Source organism: Alnus glutinosa, chromosome 4, assembly GCF_958979055.1.
Source record: "Alnus glutinosa chromosome 4, dhAlnGlut1.1, whole genome shotgun sequence".
In the NCBI taxonomy this organism is placed as follows: domain Eukaryota; kingdom Viridiplantae; phylum Streptophyta; class Magnoliopsida; order Fagales; family Betulaceae; genus Alnus; species Alnus glutinosa.
The window spans coordinates 6048627-6071408 of NC_084889.1; the positions used below are offsets into that span (position 1 = coordinate 6048627).

A 22782-nucleotide genomic window follows, 5' to 3' on the forward strand; every position below is an offset into this window, starting at 1 on the left:
CGCAAATGGCACCTGAGTTTTGCGAAAAGACAAACTTGTTATTTCTGTCCATATTTCAGTCTAAAATTTAACATTACCAATTGTCAACCCTTAGGAATTGACACGAGTTACAATATAAAAAAACTACAAAAATATAAAATAAAAATCTTTAAGAATTAATTAAAAAAGGGCCACCCCTATTTTGGTCTTTTTCTTCTTCTTTTTTTTTTCAATTTTTTTAAGTTTTTAATATTTTTTTAATTTTTAATTTTTAATTTTTTTATACTAAAACACGTGTCAAACACCATGGCATTAAATTTTAGATGAAAAAATAAACAAAAATACCTTAGGTGAAAAAAATAACAGAAGTACCAAGTTCATCTTTTTCACAAAATTCAAATACAATCTGCTATACATTTTGAAATTCACGAACTAAAAAAAAAAAAAAAGAGTTTCAAAAGGTAATAATAAGATATTTAACCTTAATAAAAATACGCTAAAAAAAATCATAACTGACCTGCCCGCCACAAACACACGCACATAGTTTGGAGACAGACAGAACGATGCTGGAGGCGAAGAGTCTGAGGAAGGCGGTGGTGCCCTCCACACTGATAGAGCATCCCTCTCCGGGAAATCTTCAGTCCACTCGTCTCGCCCTCCATGTACCATCTTCTCTTTGTTTTCTCGATAGTCGGTGCTATTGTTTGATATAATCTAATTTTGTTTCTTCCATTGCCAGGCTAGTGAGGACGGTTCTTCTTGTTGGGCCTACGTCGCCTCCAGTTGCCACGTTTACAAAATCCAGGTACACACACGGATGCTGCGCGGGTGTTTATTATGTATAGTTGTGCCCGCATTCTTTTGCTCAAGCATGAAGTAGACTTAACTGTTAACTGTTTTTCGTAGTGATTAATCAATCTGCCGTTTGAAAAAATGTTTACTTGAATTTGGGTGTGCACAATTAAAGAAAAAGAGTTAAATTACTACTTATCCAACCAGCTTAATTCGATGGGAAATTATGAATTTAATCATTTAGTTAATACTTTTAACAAAAAAATGATATAAGGAAGTGCTTGCATTATATGTTGTGCAAAACAGAAAAAAAAGAAATGGGGTTCTTAGTTCTTATGGGCATTTAGTTTTGTGCATGACTCCGTTAACCTGAATGTGTTTTTTTTTTCACATGTTTCAAGTAATTTCTTTTGTTTGGTGTGTCAAGCGAGGAAGCTGTTATAATAATAATTGCTATGGGAATGATTTAATATTCTTTTAGATTCCACTGGAAGATTCTTTCATGAGCAAAGGAAAAGAAAGCCTCCTGATCCCTGTACAGACTCAGGTATGAAATCATGGGCTATTGTCCATTTGCATAGAGTCTTGATCTTGTTTGACGTGTGACATACATGTGACTCCGAATCTGTTTGTTTTAATGTTTGACTCTATTGATTATGTGTTAACCCTGTCATCTGTGATCTGACTTCTTGAAGGTTACGGACTCTTTCATAGTCAACCGCTGTCCTCATCGTTCAGAGATTCAGAGTATAGTGCTAACAGAAGCTGAGAGTAAGTGGCTGTTGCATTGGTACTTGGATTTTTTACTTTGCTAGGCCATAGTTAATATTGTATTAGTGCAATGTAACACTTCAGTCCCACATTGAAAAGATGAATAATCCATATAGAATAAGTATATTATAAAGGCATTTATGAGTACTAAGTCTCACATTGGTTCCTTACTAGATGAGACTGGGCTGTATAAGTGATTCTAAGGAAGCTCCAACTTCACTAGTTCTTTTGGAGTGATAGCGCAAATGTAGTTAGTGCTTTTCCTAGATCGTTACATGCAATGTTGTCAAGTAAAATTTAGTATAGTTTGCTGGTAGGTCAAGGGGATAGCATCTCTTATAATCTCCCCCTCCCCTTTTAACAATGGTGTTGGCAGATAGGTATAATGCTAGTATGCTACTCAGATTTTGGAATAAAAATAAGCTTTTTCTTAAATTTGATAAGTTCCAAGGGAGATTGAGTTGCTTTAATAACTCCCTGGATGATCAAAACAGTTGAACCTTTTTCGTCCCCCCCCCCCCCCCCCTTCTTTGCTGTTATTTTCTGTTAAGCAATAATAGCGGAATTTTTTTTATATAATTTTATTCTGGCCCTTGCTAAGTGAAACAAGGAAAACATTCTTCTTTTAAAAACATCGGGACCAACAATGACCAGTTTCAACTTAATTGTCTCTGATATTTTGATCTTCTTAAGACATTAGCTGGGTTTGGAAGGTCACCTGGAACATTTATGGGTCCTTACCTCTGATTGGACTCTAAATGAAATTTTTGGGAGTTATAATCAAGTCTGAATAACGTCTCATTCCTTCTTGCTACTGTAAACTCATGAATGTTATGGCGTGGTTTGGTTTGATAATAATTTGTCTCAGATGCATGCTCATAAATTTGGCTAACCAAGCAGCATTTGCAGTGTGTTGGTCAATCTTTTTCTCTTTTAGTAAGGTCATTTTGTTTATGCTTTCTTCCTTTGGCAAAACTTTGCATTCTTTACATTGAAAATCATAATTACGTTTATTTTCTTTTATAGAAGTTAGCTGAGCGATTTCAAGGCAAATTATAAATTACCTTCCTGTGGTTAGAGATAAATTACCTCATTGTCTTTTGAAAATCATCATTGAACCTCCCTATGGTTTAGAGTCATCATATTTTTTAGCTCAATTAACGGATTCTCCCATTGATGTACATGTGTCGAATGAAACATGAAAATTAGCCCTTAGTTGGCCTTTAAGATGGGCGGAAACAAAGCTGTTCTATTTCCAAATCCAAGAAAAGAGCTGTCTGCTTCCTCTTCCATGAAGCGTCATGCCTCATTTAGTGTCAATTCATGTTTCAAGCAACACTGGATGTCATGTGGGAGAATCCGTCAATTGGCATGGAAAATTTGATGATTTCTTTTGCTTTGAACCACAAAGAGGTTTAAAGACGGTTAGGAAGGAAATTTGTAATTATCCCTAACTTCGTGGAGGTAATTTGTAATTTATGATAGATTTCACAAACCTGTTTTTTTTATCAAATCAATTAAATATGACAAATATCATGGTTGGAGAATTTGGAAACATTTTTTGATTGCCAAAAAAACCTATAGGGATGTTTTGATTGGGCTAGTAATTGATATCATTTTCAGGTAATCTTATCACGACTTTTCATTTTACTATTATCTTCTATTGTTTAAGAAATATTAATGTATTAGCAGCTCTTGGCATCGATTCAATTGTAAATACTTATTGACTGGATGTGATATTTTCAGGCACTGGCTACTTAATGTTGGGAAGCGTAGATTCATATGGTCACCTTATTGTATCTAAACTAGATACTGCTGGTAAAGGTAGTTTCTCTTTGTAATTAATCATCATGATGTTAATACATCTCCTAATGAAGATTCGATAGTAAAATTTTGCAGCATTTGTTTATTTTAATTGAAAGATTAAGAAATTTGGAAGTGCTTCTCCCTCTTGAACTTTTCTAGTTGGGATAATTTATTCAACCTCTCCCTTTCTCTCTCCCTTTTTTTTTAGCTTTATAAGTAGCACACCTACATTGCTAACCTAGGAGTGAGCAGATATATCTAGTTTTCTTTTACAGAAGGTAAAGGTTGATTGATTACTGATGATAAGCTGGTAGTGGTGGTATACAGGCTGGTGGGACCTTCCTCAGTTTAGCACCCACCTTTTCCAGCGAGCAGACCAAAATTATTTTAAATTTAAATATACCAATTTCTTTTGTAGCAGCAGCTCCCTACCCCTCTTTTTTTCCTCTCTTTGTGCTGGTATTTTGTAAGTGACTTGAGCTAATGTACCAGTTATGTACCTAGGGTTTCCTCAGTGCTTGCTAGTTTTGGGTTAACTTTGATCATTAATATACCATTATGTCAAAAAAGTAGTCAGTATTCCGTCCTTTCTTATTAATGCATTGGTGGATATGCTGACTCCATTTGAGCTTTTCCCTCGTGTAATTCTTAGTATACCAGGATTATGAATGCTTTTGTCATGCTGTAAATTGAATTACAATGCAATAGATAAAGCTCTATGTTTACTAGTTGTTTTGCTGTTGGCTTCCACTTTGTTTCTATTTCTGGCTTTGCACTTTTAATGGATAGAATCGACTTATTTTTGATACTGCTGAAATTTTCAGATGTTAACAGGCTCACATATTCCGTATTGCCTCGAGATAATGGTGTTGGCGAAGGCAGTTGGGCAGGGCTCTGTTTCAGTCCAAGTCAATGGTCTATGGTACCTCATTTCTCTTGTTAACTTATTTGGTCTATAAGATGCTTAATCTGGCATACATCTATGTCTTTCAGATTTATATTCATGCATCAGTTAGCAGGAAACGGGAACTACTGAAGGTTAACCTTGTTGAAATATGAAGTTGTGTTGTCTCCATTTTTCCTGATTATAATAATTATTTACATTTTGATGGTTTCCTATCTGAAAGGATATTATAAATTTAGCATCTTGCATGTCAATTGGTAAAATCGTACTTGGAGGCATTGCGATGGGCCTGATTCGCACCACCATATTTGGCCCCAATATTTTCTCAAGAGATGGATCCGGATCTCACTGTCCAATGGCGAGATCCAGATCTCACCATCCAAAATTTAACTTCAATTTCAGGTTTTGAAACCTATTCTAACTGAATTCTGTAAATAGTATGTAATTTGGATTAGGTGCCTGGTTTGGTTTTTTAATGTGTCTTCTGCGGATTAAACTGGTCAACTACTGATATTTTGTGGTGATAGGCCAGAGCTGACAGATCCATTTATTTATAGTGGTAGTTTTTCGCTTTAGTGGATATTTGTTAAGGGTGCACTTCTTTAGCTCCTTTACCGTAGCAACATCCAACTGGAAAGCAATTTGGTATAGGAGGCAAATTTTCTTTATGGAATATATTGTGTTTTCCATAAAATTCAATTGGAAACATGTCTGTGATCAACTCATAAATTGTTTATCTTTCCATTTTATTTAGTTTACTAAAGATGAATGAGATTATAATTATTGCTAGTCTACAACAATTGGTAATGTATGGGAGAGGTCAAAGCTAAAATAATTCCTTTAAATAAAGGAATAAAAGAAAATTGTAGCAAAAAGAGAATAGGTTCTTTTTTCTATCCTTTTAGTTTTTGAACATTTAGCTCCATTTCTACTTTAAAGTTGTGTGCTTCTTGTTCTTTCCCACCCTTAAATAGGGTGTCCCTGTTGTGCTGACTGTTCTCTTCCAGGCTGCTGTAGCACGTAGCTTCTGCAAAACTGTTGATGTTTATGACCAGGATATCCATGTCCGGACATTACGTACGTAAGTAATACGTCTAGTGTTTAAATGTTCTCTTTTATTTCCCTTAATAGAAGTCAGCGTCACTCTTGCCTCTTCCTCTTTTTTTTTTTTTGGTTTGAATTAACTACATCCATATGATCGCTTTAGTTAACTGACATTAACCTTGATGAGCATAGAAGTGAAAATTCTGAACAACTAGCCCTGGACTATCTTGCCACTTCCATATAATGGTATACCATCTCATAGGTTGAAAAGTTCTTTAATGAGTACATCACAGAATTATGGACTTGGTTTACCCCTAAATTTGAACTGTTTTGCTTGTTCCTGGACATCCTTCATTATTGATGTGGCCTTGCAGACTCTCGTATCCATCCTCGTTGAACTTTATACAAAATCCGTGTCTTGTGAATGAAAGTTCTATATTAGCCGTCACTGAAGGCTTCCAGGTACAATTTTGTGCTTTTATAGTTTTTTAATTTCTTCAGTGTCATGATGAGCTCTTCTCCTCCATTTTACTTGCATGTATTACATTACTTCATCTGTTGGCATAACTGCAGCTGACTATATGGGACTTGAGAATGAAAGAAAACGGCGGTTGTATACAGCGAGTCTGTGGTACCCCTGGTGATATCTTGTATGCTGTCTGCAGTTCTTCAACTGGTAATATTGCTGTGGGTGGAGCTGATCGTACTGTGACCATCTATGATCCTCGCAGGTTGGTCACCATTAGACTGTTTTTAAAGCAAAAAGGCATTGGTTAACTAAGTGTGGCCCATTCTTTGTACTTTCTGTCAGTAGTACATCGCACTTATTGATGATGTACGGGACTAGCAAATCATTTTTGTTCTGCATGTTAGTTTTTTTTTCTCTCCCCTGTGCTCCACTGTTGCCCAGGATATGGATGAACAGAAATTGGTGTGCTAAAAATTTTCACCTTGCTCAAAACGAGACCCTGATTTGTCTTTTACATCTTGTATGTAGATGGTCAGCATTATCAAGATGGGTGCACTGCTCAAAATATGAGGTCAGTCAATATATAAATGACTTGTTCTGCCCTGGTACTTGTCATTGTTTGGGCCCTTTTCTACAATATACTATTGAAGCATATCTGTGGAACTGCGAAGATACAAGGAATGTTTTAGTTTGTACTGCATTTTTATTGGAATTGACTTGTTCGATTAGAAAAGGAACAGGTATTCTATTATAATATATCTATCTATTCTGTGCAGGAGCATTTCTGGAGAAGTTTACTTGATTATGCAATATATTTGTCCTACTCTTTTTTTCTACAAAATCAGTGTTGTTATCAATAAACATTGTTGTTTTTTGAAGTTACAAGTTCAAAATTTATAGATGGAAGCTGTGAATATGTCATTTAATTTCACCTTTTTTTTGGGGGGGGGGGGGGTGTTGGTTTCAAGGATTTCGATGCTGTACAGAGCTGCTTTAGATATTTTTCCTTGTTAATGTTTTTTATTATGTAAAACTGGCACATTCAAAGAAATTCTGTGACCATGAAGAATTCTTAATTCTTTCTTTCTGGTCCCATGGGTGACAAGGACCCCAAGGACCTCAAATTATCCTGCCAGTATCTTATTCTGTATTGAGCAAGTTTATGTACCCAAACCCCATTGAGTTTTTCATTCCCGGAAAATGCTTGCAATTACAAAACTTGGGTCTTCACGATGTTCTTCTAATCTACTTGAATAGATATTTCAGACCCCTTGCTCCTACTTTCACGTATAAAGGACTAACAACTTTAGGATAGGCATGCAAACAGTTCACACCAGTTGCCTTCATGGTGCAAAGTCTGTTGTTTCCAAGCTCAAGTAAATTTCCAGTGTTATTGTATCAAGCTAAAGAAGTTCACTAGATTTGCATGTCTTTTGAATTTGATATCAAAGGTAGAGATAACTTTGATGTCATTGTTACTGCAGATAACCGGGCTTGCTTTTTCATCAATTGATCCTGATCATATCTTTATACAAGGGGTTGACTATGAGGTGATTTCCTTCAAAACTACTAGAGCTTAAATCATTTCTCATTTCCTTGCTCCTTTGTCTTCAGATGTGGATGACCTATTAGCTTCAAGTAGTTCTTTCTTCTTTTGATCCCATCTAATGAAATGTTTGTTTATTTAGTACTGTTTGCTTTTGTTTTCTTGTTTTCTGCCATTTGTTCTTGGAAAACAGAAATTGCTTTGATGTATTTTCCATTTTTTAAGGAAGATTTGGTGCTTAATTAATCTGGTTTCTTCTTATTTGATTTGCGAGGCTATACGAATGGCTGGTTTTTCAGTACTTTTGGCCATAAATAAGCATCTTTAAGTAGAGAACTCCCTGTCACGATCCAAAATACTACCCGCTAGCATGCATATTCATTACATGATTTTTTCTTCATATAGATAGATACCCATGGAGCAATTACTTAGAAGCATGTTTTGTGTAAGAGCCCTTCCAATCTGATAGAAAAGGATCTCATGATCATGAACCACTTACTTGGGATTGGAAATTCTAAGTTTGTCTATGAAAAGCATATCTAATTATATTAGAGGCTATAATTGTTTTTGTGTAATACTAATCAATAAGACCTCATTGGTAAGTGTTACAAGATCTCGTACATTAGAACTCTGAGTAATGTTATATACTGGACAAGTATCTACCTTCCATCCACCAAAAGGGTTATAAGTTTAGAGCCACTAGCATTTCTTCTTTATATGGACTTGCAAGGTATCTGGCAAAGTAAACGTAATAGGGGATTGGTCCAGTAGCTTAGTAGACGCAATCACACGGAACATCTTCTGAATGGGTGACTCTGTAATAGTTCCTCTTCCTTCTCCTTGTGCTCTATAACTTTAAAATAACAAATGTATTATTTTGCAGGTTTTTTGCGGACACTGGAAAGAAAGCAACAAGTTGTTTTCATTTAGAGGAGATTCAAACTGGCTTGGGTTTAGCAAGGTACTGTGTACTTCTGAAACTCTCCATGCTAGCACACACATGCATGCACACATACAAAGAAGGCTGGCCAAATATTACTCTTGCATATTTCTAAAAGTCAGCAGTTAGCATGCAACTCAGTTTGAACGAACTGGTTGAACCAACTATGTCAAGATTCCTTATCAAAAAAAAAAAAAACTATGTCAAGATTCATTCGTTGATGAAGATTGAATGTACAGATGTGAGGAATTGACCAAGCCAACTTAAGTGGTGATTGGTTCTCATTCCTGAGCTCCCTGCATTTAACATGTTATTTTCTCCTTTTATTTTAAGATTTTTTATGGGTGCTTCTATTTTAAGAGTTGACTTGGAAGTGTGTCAACCCACATTTTGAAATTAAATTTGAGTTTGTGTTATGAAGGAAATCTATATAATGCCTACATACATGCATGCTTTTGTTTCTTTGAGTGAGTATGTAGCATCTTGATACTCTACACTTGTCTGTGATTTCAAACTGTACAATACTCTGCCTGAGCAAAGTTAACAAGAATCAACTTTTTAGTTGGGTTGCTCTGTTAGCTTTTGGTCTGCATGAAATTAAGTTGCCCTTCTAGTCAATATAAGTGCAGCTTGCTGTCATAATATAAGAATGCCCATGTCATCTCACAGTTTCACGTTTAACCCGTCTTGCAGTGCTCCAAAAGGGATGTTTTAGGTGGATGGTGCGACTCTGGTAGCATCTTTGTGGCTGATGTTGTAGCTAAAGAGAGTGAAACAAACACATTGAAAGGTTTTGTCAATGGGTTTCCCTAGTATTCAGTCTTCTCATCTATTTACATGGGACTTACTAGCATGATTTTAAACTTATACGAATCCTGTTAAATCGACTTCCGCATTATATCTGCAAGCAGTCATTTCAAGCAGCCACCACTGCTCCAGTCAAGCTGTTTGAAAAAATGATCCATTTTTTCCTTGCAACATGTATTTTAAGCAGTGTATATTTATTCTGCAATTTTGACTTTGACAAAGAAAAGCATACGCTCTTGGCATGCTTGTCTACATCACAGCAAGGCTAAGTCCTTTGTATCTTATTATTTCCACAGAATTCACCATTGAAATGTCTAGATAGTAAAATTAAATTTAAATTAATGGCTGAGTCAACTAGGGAATTCTTTGGATTCAGCTTTTGTAATTATTCAATCAGAAGAAATCTATCTCTGCCTGGAGAAGTCCAGGGCTTTCTTGCTTTGGTTAGAGTTTGCACCCTTTTTAACTTTCATGTGGCCCATGCTTGTGAGCTTTCATCATTTCCACAGATCAAGGGTTTTCTTTTCTTTTACTTGACCTAAAAAAATTAATTGAAATTATAGTTTTAGTAAATAAACAAAGTGAGTTAAGGAGTTGTGGTGGAGTCATGTGGAGTGGGACATTAGATATGAATCTTTCGAAGTCAATGTGAAGATGGCTGCCAAGCGCCAAAGGAATAATAGATGTGGGTGCTCAGCTCTGTTGTTAGGATGTCCTACTTTTTAGATCAGCATTTCAATCAAGCAGCTCACCAACTGCCAATTGAATGGTATCACATTTCCAAGTTATCAAACACCACCTTATCTTAGAAACTGACCAGACCAAATTAATATTATTTTATAAAACACCCACCTTCCAGTCAAAAGCTAGTTATAATGCATTCATACAAAAAATAAATAAATTAGATATTTTGAAAGTACGTCTGTTCTAAAGAATCTACCTAATTAGGGTTTTTTTTTTTTAAAAAAAAAAAAATTTAGGATTTATTTAAAAATTTTAAATAATGTTTCGATTTATTCACCATTATATCTACATAATTTAATTTGAACCATGAAATAGATATTCTTTATCCCCTCCCCCCCTTTTTTTTTCTTTTTTGGAATGAGAACAAGATGTTGATGTATTGTAATAATATTAATCAATAAATAATTAAATGTCATATCTTGACAATAATAGAGATTAAAGTTGGTTGGAAAATAACAAGATGTGAGAGTTTCCTTTTTTTTTTTAATGGAGGGTTAATGCTTTATACCTTGACTTCCCATCTTTAACTTTAGAAACTCGAATAATTAATTTAATAATTCCCTATCATGTTGGTGAAATGGGTCATAATATAATTATTAATTTCGGAGAGGTCTACACGTCCCACGCCTCACCACCAACAAGCACCTAATTTATAACAACTCGTAGGAAAGGTGAATGTGAGTCCCTTAAGACTCACATCATTATAAATATATAAATACAGAATTTACGAAAATTATTTGTTCGAATTGTTAGTAATTTTTTTTTTTTTTAATAATACTTTGAATTTTATTAAACTAATAAAGATAGAGGAAGTTACGGATACATTTAGGGATGTCTTCAATCCATACATGTTCTATAGCTTGTTTAACAGTTGTTTTGACTAAACTATGAACAGTAGAATTTACATCTCTACTAACATGAACAATTCGCCAACTTTACATCCAATTGAGTACCCCACCCATGTATGTAATAAATAATATGTCAATACCTACCCCAATTTCAACCATGAGATTTGACATTATTCACTACTTGGACCGAATTACTTTCTAAGAAAATCTTCCGTAGACCTAAATCTCTGTTGAATTCTATGCATAAAGAGCCATCCATGCCTCAGCCGCGTTAAGCTCTAAATTCTCCAATTTTGTTAGGCTTTCACAGGTAACGTAAGAGACTTCATATAGAATTCACATGTTCGGGTTACGGGTAGGTAATCGGACAACTCAAAATTTATTAATCTGCTTAAATTACTAGCCATTCAAATAGATAATTTATATAATTCCCAAACCCATAAATACAAGCCTGCTACTATTCTCCTTTTGAACAAATTTTTGTGAACATGGGGGGAGGAATAAGAAAATGGGTATTTTCATTTAAAAAAAAAGTTAAATGTTTTGATTGGGTAAAAAGAGGTTTTATTTCTTTTAATGGGGCCAACGACAAATTCCTAATCTGAATGGACACATATTAGTGAGACCCCACGTTGTGGGTCCTTGAGGCTTAAGACTTGAGAGGCCAAGGATTCAACAACTGGACCATTAACAAGAGGTTGCCTTCTATTTAAGGTCCACATTTTGTACATTGAGCCAACAAAAAACAAAAGAAAGTCTGGGTCATGTACTCATGTTGATAGTTTCTTTATAATTTTTACTAAATAAATAAGATAACATCTATCTGCCTGCCCCTATCAACCATGTGAAGTCATTCTTGAAACTTGGAAACTAGTGATTACAATTTCTTGGAGAACAAAATTGCCACGTGTACTAGGATCTTTCCCTTCAAATCCTGATAGACCCAACATTTTTTATGGTCTTATCAAATTTTACTGGTTAAAATAATTAAATTTTTTTTTTTTAATTTTAGTTTTTAATTTTTTTTAAAGCACTTCCAGTAGTCTAATCATTTTAGTTATCTACTATTAAATAATATTTTTTTATTCTTTTTCTATAATTTTTTTTTAAATGTTTATCTTTTTCTAATGGTCGTATTTTTAAAATTTTGTTTTTTTCTTAATGGTCATGTGTTATGAATACGAAAATGTACTCTCATATTAGAATTTTTCAGAACATTTCTGTTTGGATGTTAATAAAACATGGGAAAAAGCCATCAAACTAACTAAAACGACCCAAAACCTCAAAAACTGTAAGATAAAAAAAAAAAATTCAAGTTTTTATTAATTTTCTCATCAAGCCATTACTCAGCAATCAACATTACAAGAAATATGACTGAAGAAAATGGGCAGCGTGTGAGATAAACGAAAAAATAAAAAACAAATGGAGAGAAAAAACGAATTTAATGATATTTTCTTCGTTTGGTAAGTGAACAATAGTCACTGTTGTTGGTGAGTACTGTTTAGAGCATTCCGTGTGCATGTGCATGAGTATGATCTAAAATCAATTGAATCATGTTTTATTTTCTTTGCTTCCTTTATTTTGGATGATCAGTGTATTAATACAAACAGATACATATTTAAATTTGTGCTTGTGCAAGAATTTAGTTATTAATTGTTATAAATACTTGTTATATATATAATATTGAATTTTTAATGTTAAGTAAGGAAGGAAAAGAATAGCACAAAAATAAAATAGTGTAAAAAGGAATTTTGTGTCCCCTATCATTGATTTTTGTTTTTTTTTTTTTTTTGTTTATTTGTGGAAAATCACATTCTTCTGATGTTGCAGTCATGTTGATAATTAGCTCCAAACCCCTAGGGAGTAGCAACCCACACGTGAGTTCAGTTTCTTAATTAATCCCCTTTTCCTATATTCTTGTCTCCATCTTCAAATTAAATGTAAAGATAAGCTCTTGGCAATGGCAGCTATTTATTTATTTATTTTTTTTTTATTTTTTTCCCTTTTAATTATTTGGAGAGTTGTTTTTCCAAAGTTGATCTGTTGCTTTCGCTGCAAGTATGCAAAGAATTTTATTTCTATACTTTTAATCTAATTTATTCATTTTATCTCTTTAAATTTTTTTAAGCTTAAACATTTAAAATAAATAATAATTTAGAATATTATCAAAATAAAAACCTTCAATTCAAACTTTATCTTCGCAGCTTATTTTATATTTTAATTAAATTTTCACATGCTTTTAGACTCATTTAATTAAATTATATATATAATTTGAAACAAAACACATTTTCTGTTATCAAAGCACCGACTAGCTGAGACCTGTCACAGTCAACACAACAATGCGAGTTGGTTACCCATCATCTCCAAATATAACATTGACACGTCATGACAGTCATACTATTTCTATCAAATTGTTTGTATTTTTCTTTTTAAGAAATTAATAAAAGGGGTCCTGACCCCACAAAACTTATAGCTAATTAATTTGAATCTAAAATATTCTCTTAGAAAGAGAGGAAAATATGACTTGATTTATAAACCTGATGATATCACACTATTAAATTAATTAATTTTTATCTATTTTCTTTGTCTCTACTTTTTTAGATTTCTTTGCTTGGCTTTTATTTGGGTTCACATTTGGAAGTGTTAAGAACCCATTACTATACAATTATAAGATAATTCCTCCTCTCTACATTGTTAAAGCTTTTTCTTTTTTTAATTTTTTATTTAAGAAAATTATACCATTGGTTATTGTGGTTAGTTTAAATTACAAATCGCTTAATTTGGTGTCAAAATTAATTCAGAGATCCTTGTGATTGACTTAATTTACAAATCGCTCCCTAGAGTTTAATTTGTTAAAATTTTTAACAGATTCTGTTAAGCGTCATGGTAAAAAAAAAATAAAAAAATAAAATCAAATTTGTAAGTTTTATTTATTTTATTTTAAATAGATTTATATTTATTTTATTAATACCGACACGTGTCACCATCTTATTGGCGCTGATGTGATGCCTAACGGAACATGCCAAATTTTTTAATGGAATTTGACTCAAGAGAACGATTTGTAAATTAAGTCGATCACGAAAATCTTTAAATTAATTTTAATACTAGAAAGAGTGATTTATAATTTAAGTTAACCACGTAAACTAATATTGCAATTATTATTATTTTTTTTTAAAAAAATAAATAAATATTAAGAAACAATTCAAATAAAAAATAAAAAATCTCCAAATTAACTCCTGAATTTAACAAAAAAAACCCTCTCCAAATGAAAGGATAAAAAATTGTCACGTCATTTAAAAGAATTTGCATCTTTCATTTTCACCTGTTGCCTCATATTTGATGGCTCCATTCGTTTTGCTTTCAATCAATCCTTCTGATATAGACATGAGAATGGTTTTAAAAAAAATATTTATTGGATAATTATCTGCAAAGTGAACCAAAAAAATTATTATGCCCAGATGATTATAATCACATGCAAAAAGCCTAAAGCCTAAAGCCTCTCACCTAACAGCAGCCTCGAAAAGAAAAGGTCTTGTTTTACCATATAATATATTTGTGTTTTTTTAATTTGCTTTCACACCTGTATTTTTTTTTCCTTACCATTTTTATAATCAGCGGGGTCCACTCTACCCTATGCTCGTCATGTGTCCTGACAAGTGTTGTTCTTTTATTTTATTTTTTATTTTTTATTTTTTAAAAAAAGTATTCTTCTTTCTTCATATAAATTATAAAATTATTTATTAATATTTTTATTCTGAAAAGAATAAACCAAAAGACAAGCTTGGCTATGTTTGGTAACATGTTTTAGAATGTGATTTTTATTTTTGGTTTAAAAAATTATTTTGATTTGACATAATTTTTGAGAAAAGAAACAAAAATTTTAACAAAATCAGACTTTAGTCTCTTTCAGGGGGTTCCGTTCCACCCACCACGGAAAAGCCCATTGTGCACCCCCCGGATTGACACATTCCTCCCCTCTGGAGGGGCATTGTGGTCATTGCAGCGAAACTGGATCTGATCCCTTCTGGAAGAAGAAGCAGACCAAGTCCCTCTGCAGTTTACGCGCCAACGAAGACCCAGTTATGCCCTCCACGTGTGAGCCCGTCACGACGTCTCCTCACAGAACCCCACCGGTTACAACCGTAGATTGAATCCAACGGCACAGATGTAATTGGGACGGATGATTCCGAATCTGTTTAAGGAGCGAGCGCCCTTTGGATTTAGGAAGAGGCGTGTCCAGGACGCGTGTGGTGCGTGTAAAACAGAGAGAGAGAGAGAGAGAAAAGAACTAGTTAACTGATTAGTGCTTAAGAAGGTTAATTAGTTTGCTAATAATGGTAAAATCAAGCCCCCCTAAAACGCGGTCCAAAAATTCCCCCAATAAAATCCTCCCCTTCCCTCTAGGACCTCCACATCCACGCCAACATCTCTCTCTCCTCTCTATCTCTCTCTCTCACTCTCTCTCTAAAACAGCTCTCAAGTTATAATAGTTTGATTTTCAGAACTCTTTAATTCAAATTTCTCGAGGATTTGGGGAATTTGGGGGTTAGGGTTTTTGGTTGAGCTTTGTTAGAGGTCCATGTGAGAATGCCCGCTACGGACTATCAAGGTTCTTCAGCCGCATTCAGTATTGGGCGTTCGATCATGAGCCTCCGACGAGATCAGGTGGTGCAGTCGATGGAGGCGACGCACGAGGCCACGAGCTTGGAGATGGAGCTTGATGGATTCCAGAGGCAGGTCACGGACCGCTTCGCCGGTTTGTCGTCGGCAGGTGCCGAGGACTTGCTCTCCTTGGGCTGGGTGCGAAAGCTTCTGGACGCGTTTCTCTGTTCCCAGGAAGAATTTAGGGTTATTCTGTTCAATCACAGAGCTCTGGTCCTACGGCCCCAGACGTATCGGCTGGTGTCGGAGTACTTGGAGCGGAGCGTGAAGGCTCTCGACGTGTGCAACGCTGTGCGCGATGGGATCGAGCAGATCCGGCAATGGCAGAAGCTGATGGAGATTGTCCTCTGCGCTCTGGACGGCCACAAAACCCTCGGAGAGGGTCAGTTCCGGCGCGCCAAGAAGGCGCTCATCGACCTTGCCATCGCCATGCTCGACGAGAAGGACTCCAGCGCCGCCGCGATCGCCCACCGGAACCGCTCGTTCGGACGGAGCAACAACAACGGCTCCTCCGCGTCGAGAGATCACCAGCACCACCACAACCAGCGTTCGCTGGGGCACTTCCGCTCGCTCTCGTGGAGCGTGTCGCGGTCGTGGTCCGCGGCGCGCCAGCTCCAGGCGATCGCAAACAACCTGACGGCGCCGAAAGCGAACGAGCTAGTGGCCACCAACGGGCTCTCCGCCGCGGTCTTCACGATGAACTCGGTGCTGTTGTTCGTAATGTGGGCTCTGGTGGCGGCGCTTCCTTGCCAGGACCGTGGCTTGCAGGTCCACTTCAACGTGCCGAGGCAGTTGGGGTGGGCGGGGCCAGTGCTTTCGCTGTACGAGCGGATTCTCGAGGAGTCGAAGAGGCGGGACCGGAGGAACGCGTGCGGGCTGCTGAGGGAGATCCATCAAATGGATCGGTGCTCGAGGGTGCTGAACGAATTGGCCGATTCGGTTCAGTTCCCATTGGCGGAGGAAAAGGAAGGGGAGGTGAGGCAGAGAGTGGAGGAGCTCTCGCGGGTCTGCGAGGCTCTGAAGGAGGGATTGGACCCGCTGGAACGGCAAGTGAGAGACGTGTTCCATAGGATCGTGCGGAGCCGAACGGAGGGGCTCGATTCTTTGGGTGGAAGGTACAACAATCCTGAGTAGTGCTACTGATTCCAAATGTATTGGAGAATCTGATGATGAGGATTGAGGAACAAGAAGACGGCTATGATTCGATTGAGAAGAATGTGTAATTGAGGTGAGTGCTGTGCCAAAGAATAAATTTTGGGGGTCTTTGTATTTATCACCATATATTTTGTGTAAAGAGAGGGAAAAAAAAAAATTAGGGTATGGAATGGAAATGGACCTCCGCGGTCGTCTCTTTGGCTTTTGTTGTTGCTACATTGTATAATCAAATTGCTGAGAAAGGTCATGTTGTAGCTGATTCTTGTTGTTATATATGTTTCTCTTTTGGTCCTCCCCTTATTCTCCAATTCAATTTTGCTCATTCTTCTATATAATTTCAAACGCTTTAATGAAAGTGAAAATTGAAGAAAAATTCATCAATATCACGCTCGCAAGTTTTAACTCCATGGACAACCTGAAACTCTGTCCTCGAATGCGTGAAAAGTTCCATTTGGGACCCTCGGAACATTCTGAAAAAAGAAAGGGGATTTTCGTTTCAGCTTTTTTAGGTATATATATATATATATTTTATTTTTTTTGTTCAAGCTCCAGCTGTTGATAATGGAGGTTTGACCGTGACCTGGTCTACCTGAAGCTTTACAAGTTGGTGTATTTTCGACCCTTGAAAGTTCTTGCAACAAGAATAGAATATTGTTGGCAACATGAAGGTGGGATTAGCGTCTTGTTTCTTGACCATGACTCAATGGATGTCCCTCCCTAATAAGTGGTATAACCTTGACTTTTTTATATGTTTGTTTTTGTTCTATTGGATGCAACAATTACGTCACAAGTCTTCCAACGATGCTTTCCCTATTTGACTTCTCCTCAGTTTTTTGGTAAACTGTTTGCTTTTCTGCCTCCAACCTTGCTTGCTTTGACCGTTTCAGAAGGGGGATGTAGTGGGAGACAAGAGTTAAAAGTGTCCGATTCCAATTAGGTAATTTTGTTTTGTTTATTTTGATCGGTTACATTTTGACTGCTTTGGATTCCTCATGTTTGTTTGAAAAAGTCGTGCTTTTTGAAGCTTCACTCTTTCTTTGATACATCCATCTCCTGCTTGGTTGGTCTCTGTTTTCCATCGTCTTTTCCCATCAGGCCATTCTCTCATCCAAATCTCTCTCCCCCCTCTCTCCTTTGTCCTTCATAGATTTTCAATTTCCTATGACTACCGTCTAATTAGGACTGTTTGATGTGGCGCTGTAACATCGTCCAGACTGCAGATTAGCCTTTTGCAGAACCAACCCAAGAAATTGAAGAGGCTGCCATCTGCCAAGGCAGTCGCCCTCCTCATAGCATTAAATGCCAAAAGCTTCTTTTGTCTCTTGCTGGTTGGAGTTAAATTCAGCATGTGAAGGTCTTTTCTCTTGGAAGGTAACCCGGTAACTTGGTTTACTCTATGTATGAGATTGACTGGCAATCTGGCATAGTGTTACATTTGAAAAAGTCAAATTGATGTTTATGGAATCACTAATAATCTTTTTACAAGGTTAAGCTAAGAAAAAATGATAAATTTTTTTAGGAAGAACTTCACTTGTAACTAATAAATTTTCACTCCTTTTGAAAGAAGGTATGTAAATTTTAAAATGTCTCAATTTAGGGTATCTATTTTTCAGAAAGTTTCAATCTCAGTCATCCGTTAGAATTTTTCGTTAAATCTTGTCAAAATTCTCATGTGTTTATTTTTTTTAAAAAAAAATTATAAATTTTTTCAAAGATTCAGGCATGGGTATTTTTGCAAATTCCGTTAAATTCTAATTAATACTTAAATCCTAGCCATTTTTTTTCCTAAAAAAAAAAGAATGGGTATTTTGAAAATTTTGACAAGATTTAACAGAAAGTTCTAACGGGGGACTGAGATTGAAAGTTTTTGAAAAATGGATACTCTAAATTGAAACGTTTTAAAGTTTAGGTATACCTTCTTTCAAAAATAGTGAAAGTTCAAGAGTTATAAGTGAAGTTCTCTCAATTTTTTAATAAGTTAATTTATATTCTAACACTTTCTCTTACGTGTAGGCTCAAACTCCCCCTTAATAAGTTATGCTCAACACATTAGATATTTAATTGAAATGAGAGGTGAATAACAAGAATAAGGTTCGAATTTACGACATTTTGCTCTAATATCTTGTTAAATCACAACTAATCTCAAAAGTTTATGCTCATTATAAATGGTAATTTTAATAATTTAATTTATATTTTAACACTTTAAGTGGAATTTCTCCTGACAACCCGGAAATAAATAAAAGAAGGAAAAAGAAAGAAAAAAAATAAGAGTATTTGAACAGGCTCTGTGCCCATTCCTCTGGCTGTGGAAGTAGGACTGCAGTATAAAATGAAAACATGGCAAGTGTTGAAGTTTCTCATCACAATGAATCCTACTGAATGGGCCTCTGAGCAGTAGCTAGATTTGAAATCCAACTTCTGCCCATCTACTACATCCAATGTGGTCATGCTAGTCCAGTTGACTTACAGCATGGTCTATGAACATGTCCTTTGAGTTTGATGCAGAGGTAAAGGACAACTTGGTTCCATGACTCCTTGAGGTTCTGAATTTTATTTTCTTATATGAGTTAAAGTCTTAATCTGTAGGAAAACAGAAAAGGAAAGAAGAGAAAGCTTATTTGATCGCCTCCAAATGTGGAGATTTTGCCTTTGAATGTGAAAGTTGTTTGTACTGCTTACTACTATTACAGATACTATTTCATCAATCCCATGATATGCTGTTTATGGAAGATTGACTCAGATCAATGTGAGCACAACAGGTTGGTAAATGTTGGGAGGACTTCCAGGTAAATGTTCTGGAAGATCTCTTTGTTCTGTAGGCAGTGGTTGTAAAGCCCATCCCCCACCCACTTTTCTCTTTTTTCCCTTTTAGTTTCCGAATGTAGTTGAGGCAATTTATGTAAGATTATGAACCTAATAAGATCATCAATAGGAACAGTGGGTTATTGGTTTTTCCCGTTTATTTTGCTTCTTGTTTGCCACTTTATCTTAGGATGCCAGTAGGACTCGAGGTACATCAGTGGTGCAGCCATCTTTTTCCTTTCCCCCTTTCCCCTTAACTTCTTCCTCATTCTCTATGCAGGAAACTGAAGCTGAGGATGAAAAACAAATAAACTCAAAAAGAAAATTCTGAAAAGGAAAAAATGTAAGAGGGAGATGGTAACTGGAAATTGTGAAGAGCTATACTTCCTATTCCATTTTGCTTATAGAGGATAGGCAAACACTAAGCTGATCAGCTGATGTATCTAACTAAGTCTTCTCCGCAACTTCTTATATCCTTTAAGATAGCTACTTGTTATTATAAATCTTAGTTACAGGGCACCTTTTGGACCAGTTTCTGATCAGCCTTTTTGCATGAGAACGAAGAAATTGGCGAAGTAGCTGCACCATCCTGATCAGCCTTTTCTGTCCTTTCCTTTGTTTGATGGAGTTAAATTCTCTAAATGTTTGAAGAGTATATATTTTGGAAGGTATGTTAGAATAGCCACTAACTAGGCTTTGTGAAAATGACTGGCATAATGTGACATTCAAAAAGGTCAGAACGATTTTCTCTGTATTCTCTCTTTTAAGCAAACCTAAATGAATAAATACATAGAAGAAAAAGTTGGGGGGATCTAAACCTATATCAGTGTGACATGTCTATTTTCTAAGCAGAAGTATGCAAAGAAAAAGTTGATCTTCTGGACCTTTGTACTAGCATTATATCGAAGATTGGATTTGTCATTTCACCTTTGAAATGGTACTCACTTTACCTCAAGTTCACCTTATGTGCTTTTAAGGTTATTCATTCTATCTCTGTCACACCATGAAATTCTCCTTAATGGCACATGAACTTTAATACAATTGTTAATTTATACACTTAATAACAAAGAAATAAAGCAGCTTATGCACAAATTACTCATTTTTCTTAGCTCTAATCTTGTGAATGACAAAAACTATGAGAGAGACCAAAAAGGCTGATCCTGCAATAACACAGGGAGCACCTAGCTTACACATTTTTGAATCTGACTGATTCTCTCGAGTTTCTTGCTCACCAAGATCATTCTTTTTCCCTGCTTCTGATGATTCACCTTCTTTCTCTTGAGAACTTCTTTCTTTACTTGCCTCTTGAACAACTTCATTTTGTACAACATGAGTTTCTTCTCGTTCCTTAACTTCCTCTTTGTCATGGTTTTCAACAGGGCGCTCCGGTTGAAGAGTTTCTGCTTGTACGGGTTCTTGATCAGGTTTGGATTTTGTTGACTCTCGAACATCTGTATGTGACTCCTGATTTTGTGGTTCTTGAGGCATTTCATGTTCTGCTTGACGAAATTCTCCCTTTGTGCCTTTTTCTTCGACTTCAGTTCGGTGACTTGATGGTTGGTGTGGTATTTCTGGTTGTTGACTCACTTGATCCACTACAGTATGTGATGGTTCAGCCCTCTCTGGGCCGTGAAGGTGTTCTTCCTCCAGTCCTTTTTCTTGTACTTCTTCCTTTGGAATGTCCCGTTTCTTTGTCGGCTCAGACAATTCCGGAAGCTCTTTGCTCCAAGTTTCTTCAGTCGTAGGTTTCATTGTCGCCACTTCTGGATGTTTAGTGGCTCCTTCTAATTCTCTATGATGCTCAATCTTTTGTGCTTCTTCCGGTGTCTCTGCCACCTGCTGAGTTTCTTCTGTAATTTTACTCTCAGGCTCTCGCGTTTCTCTCTCTCTTTTAGGCTCTTTATCAGCTACAGTTTGCACTGCTTCTGGTTTCCCTCTCCCAACCTTTTCTTTCACAACCCCATCAGTCTCGGGGTTGTTAGATTCTTCCTGAAGTTTCATTCCGACGTTGTCTCTTTCAAGAACCGCATCAGCTACAGCTTGCTCTCTTTCTGGTTTTGCTGTCTCTCTCTCAACCTCCTCTTCCTTCACTTCCTCAATCCCAACCCTACGAATTCCCTTTTCCCGTTTAGGCATGACAATTGTCAAGCTAGCTTCTTCATCAAACTTGGCTTTGATCCGATCCAACACCACCCCATCAGGAATTTTGAAAACCTTTCTAAAACCCCTGAGTTCCACTCTTTTCTTGTATACCATCCAATCTATCATCACCATTTCCTGCACCGGCTTCTCCACACTGACTGTTATCCGCGTCCCATCTTCATTTATCTTGATATCAATGTTCTCTTTCCTGAAACCTGCATTTGTACAAACATTATAATTGTAACATCTCAAACCCCTCCCACCCCACCCCCTCCCCACCTCAAAAAAAAAAAAAAAAAAACCAATGAAAATTTTACCTCTGAGATATGCAGTGAGGATGAACATGCTGTCATGTTCTTTAGACAAGAAAACAGGACCTGCTCGGTCTTTGGCAATCATAACATCAGCGGTGGAAGCGAGATCATCTCTGGTTTTGGTGATCTTGAGTCCCAATTCAAGCTCCATAGATGATTTTTTTTTTTTTTTCCCCCTTCTATTTGCCTTTTCTTGTTTATCTTTTGGTGAATTAATTTTGAGTTAATAAAATGAGAAATAGGCTCATGGTTTACTGGTGAGAGGGATGTTAATGGAGAAACAATAATGTTGTCAAGTGTCAGCAATTGAGTAAAGCACATATTCATTGCTTCTTAAAACAGTTAAAAGTCGGTTGCTTTTTCATCGTATATTTTTCCTTGGCGGGAAGCTACGGTTTCCTTGGATACCAAAACATGAATCACCCCAGGTCGGGCCCAATAAGAGAAATTGAATCACAGCATTTCTTGGTAGAGACTAGGGATCTTTTAATTCATAATAAACATTTTATTTGTATATGCCTTTTTATTAATTTTTTTCTTCTTCTAAAAATACAAAAAGAGTATGTGCACCATTTATTTATTATTATTAATTTTTTTTTTTTTTATAGCTGAATACCATTTTGAGGAATTGAAAAATGAAATGGATGCACAAAGGGCCATTAATTAATTAATTTATTTGTTAAGCCTAAGGGTCATCAGAAATGGTTTTTTATTTTTATTTTTATTTTTAGTTTAGGAAGTGTTTTAATGTGATTTAAAGGTGAGAAGTGTTTTATAATAATGTTCTGCGTTTTAAATTATTTGTTAATAATTTTTTAAAAAGTGTGTTTCTGGCCATTACTAAGCGAGCCCAAAAGGCAAATCCCATGGCAAGAAAACTATTCGACATGTCAAGTCCTATTGGAGCCTATTATTTAAAAAATTATAGCACCGTTTGTCAAACTATTCCAAAAATTCAAACTAAAAATATTCATACTTTTTTAAATCACATCAATCAATATTTTTTTTATTTATTTACTCAAAAAATAAATGAAAAAACATAATTTTTTTACTTTTC

At 35.9% G+C, this 22782-nt stretch overlaps 3 protein-coding genes across 3 annotated transcripts; 2 read left to right on the plus strand and 1 right to left on the minus strand.

The window, feature by feature from the left end:
* The first annotated feature begins 482 nt into the window (after window positions 1-482).
* LOC133866794 (uncharacterized) lies at window positions 483-9505 on the plus strand. Its single transcript, XM_062303436.1, has 13 exons — window positions 483-641; window positions 719-784; window positions 1253-1318; window positions 1467-1542; window positions 3289-3366; window positions 4173-4270; window positions 5260-5333; window positions 5671-5758; window positions 5870-6027; window positions 6294-6336; window positions 7250-7315; window positions 8195-8272; window positions 8945-9505. The coding sequence occupies exons 1-13, from the start codon at window positions 543-545 to the stop codon at window positions 9062-9064; spliced, it is 1110 nt and encodes a 369-aa protein (XP_062159420.1). The 5' UTR covers window positions 483-542; the 3' UTR covers window positions 9065-9505.
* Window positions 9506-14999: 5494 nt separating this feature from the next.
* On the plus strand, window positions 15000-16759 carry LOC133865417 (protein BYPASS1-LIKE). Its single transcript, XM_062301823.1, has one exon. The coding sequence runs from the start codon at window positions 15238-15240 to the stop codon at window positions 16444-16446; it is 1209 nt and encodes a 402-aa protein (XP_062157807.1). The 5' UTR covers window positions 15000-15237; the 3' UTR covers window positions 16447-16759.
* Window positions 16760-20184: 3425 nt separating this feature from the next.
* Window positions 20185-22216, minus strand: LOC133865416 (uncharacterized). Its single transcript, XM_062301822.1, has 2 exons — window positions 21729-22216; window positions 20185-21626 (listed from the first exon to the last, which is right to left on the minus strand). The coding sequence occupies exons 1-2, from the start codon at window positions 21874-21876 to the stop codon at window positions 20362-20364; spliced, it is 1413 nt and encodes a 470-aa protein (XP_062157806.1). The 5' UTR covers window positions 21877-22216; the 3' UTR covers window positions 20185-20361.
* Between the last annotated feature and the right edge of the window lie 566 nt (window positions 22217-22782).

Bases quoted from the DNA above. Each gene is read 5' to 3' on its own strand.
- LOC133866794 (XM_062303436.1), top strand. From the start codon at position 543: ATGCTGGAGGCGAAGAGTCTGAGGAAGGCGGTGGTGCCCTCCACACTG. The intron at 6,028-6,293 runs GTTGGTCACCAT...TCTTGTATGTAG, and splicing joins ACCATCTATGATCCTCGCAG to ATGGTCAGCATTATCAAGAT. The intron at 6,337-7,249 runs GTCAGTCAATAT...TTGTTACTGCAG, and splicing joins TGCACTGCTCAAAATATGAG to ATAACCGGGCTTGCTTTTTC.
- LOC133865417 (XM_062301823.1), top strand. From the start codon at position 15,238: ATGCCCGCTACGGACTATCAAGGTTCTTCAGCCGCATTCAGTATTGGG.
- LOC133865416 (XM_062301822.1), bottom strand. From the start codon at position 21,876: ATGGAGCTTGAATTGGGACTCAAGATCACCAAAACCAGAGATGATCTC. The intron at 21,627-21,728 runs GTAAAATTTTCA...GTACAAATGCAG, and splicing joins CCTCACTGCATATCTCAGAG to GTTTCAGGAAAGAGAACATT.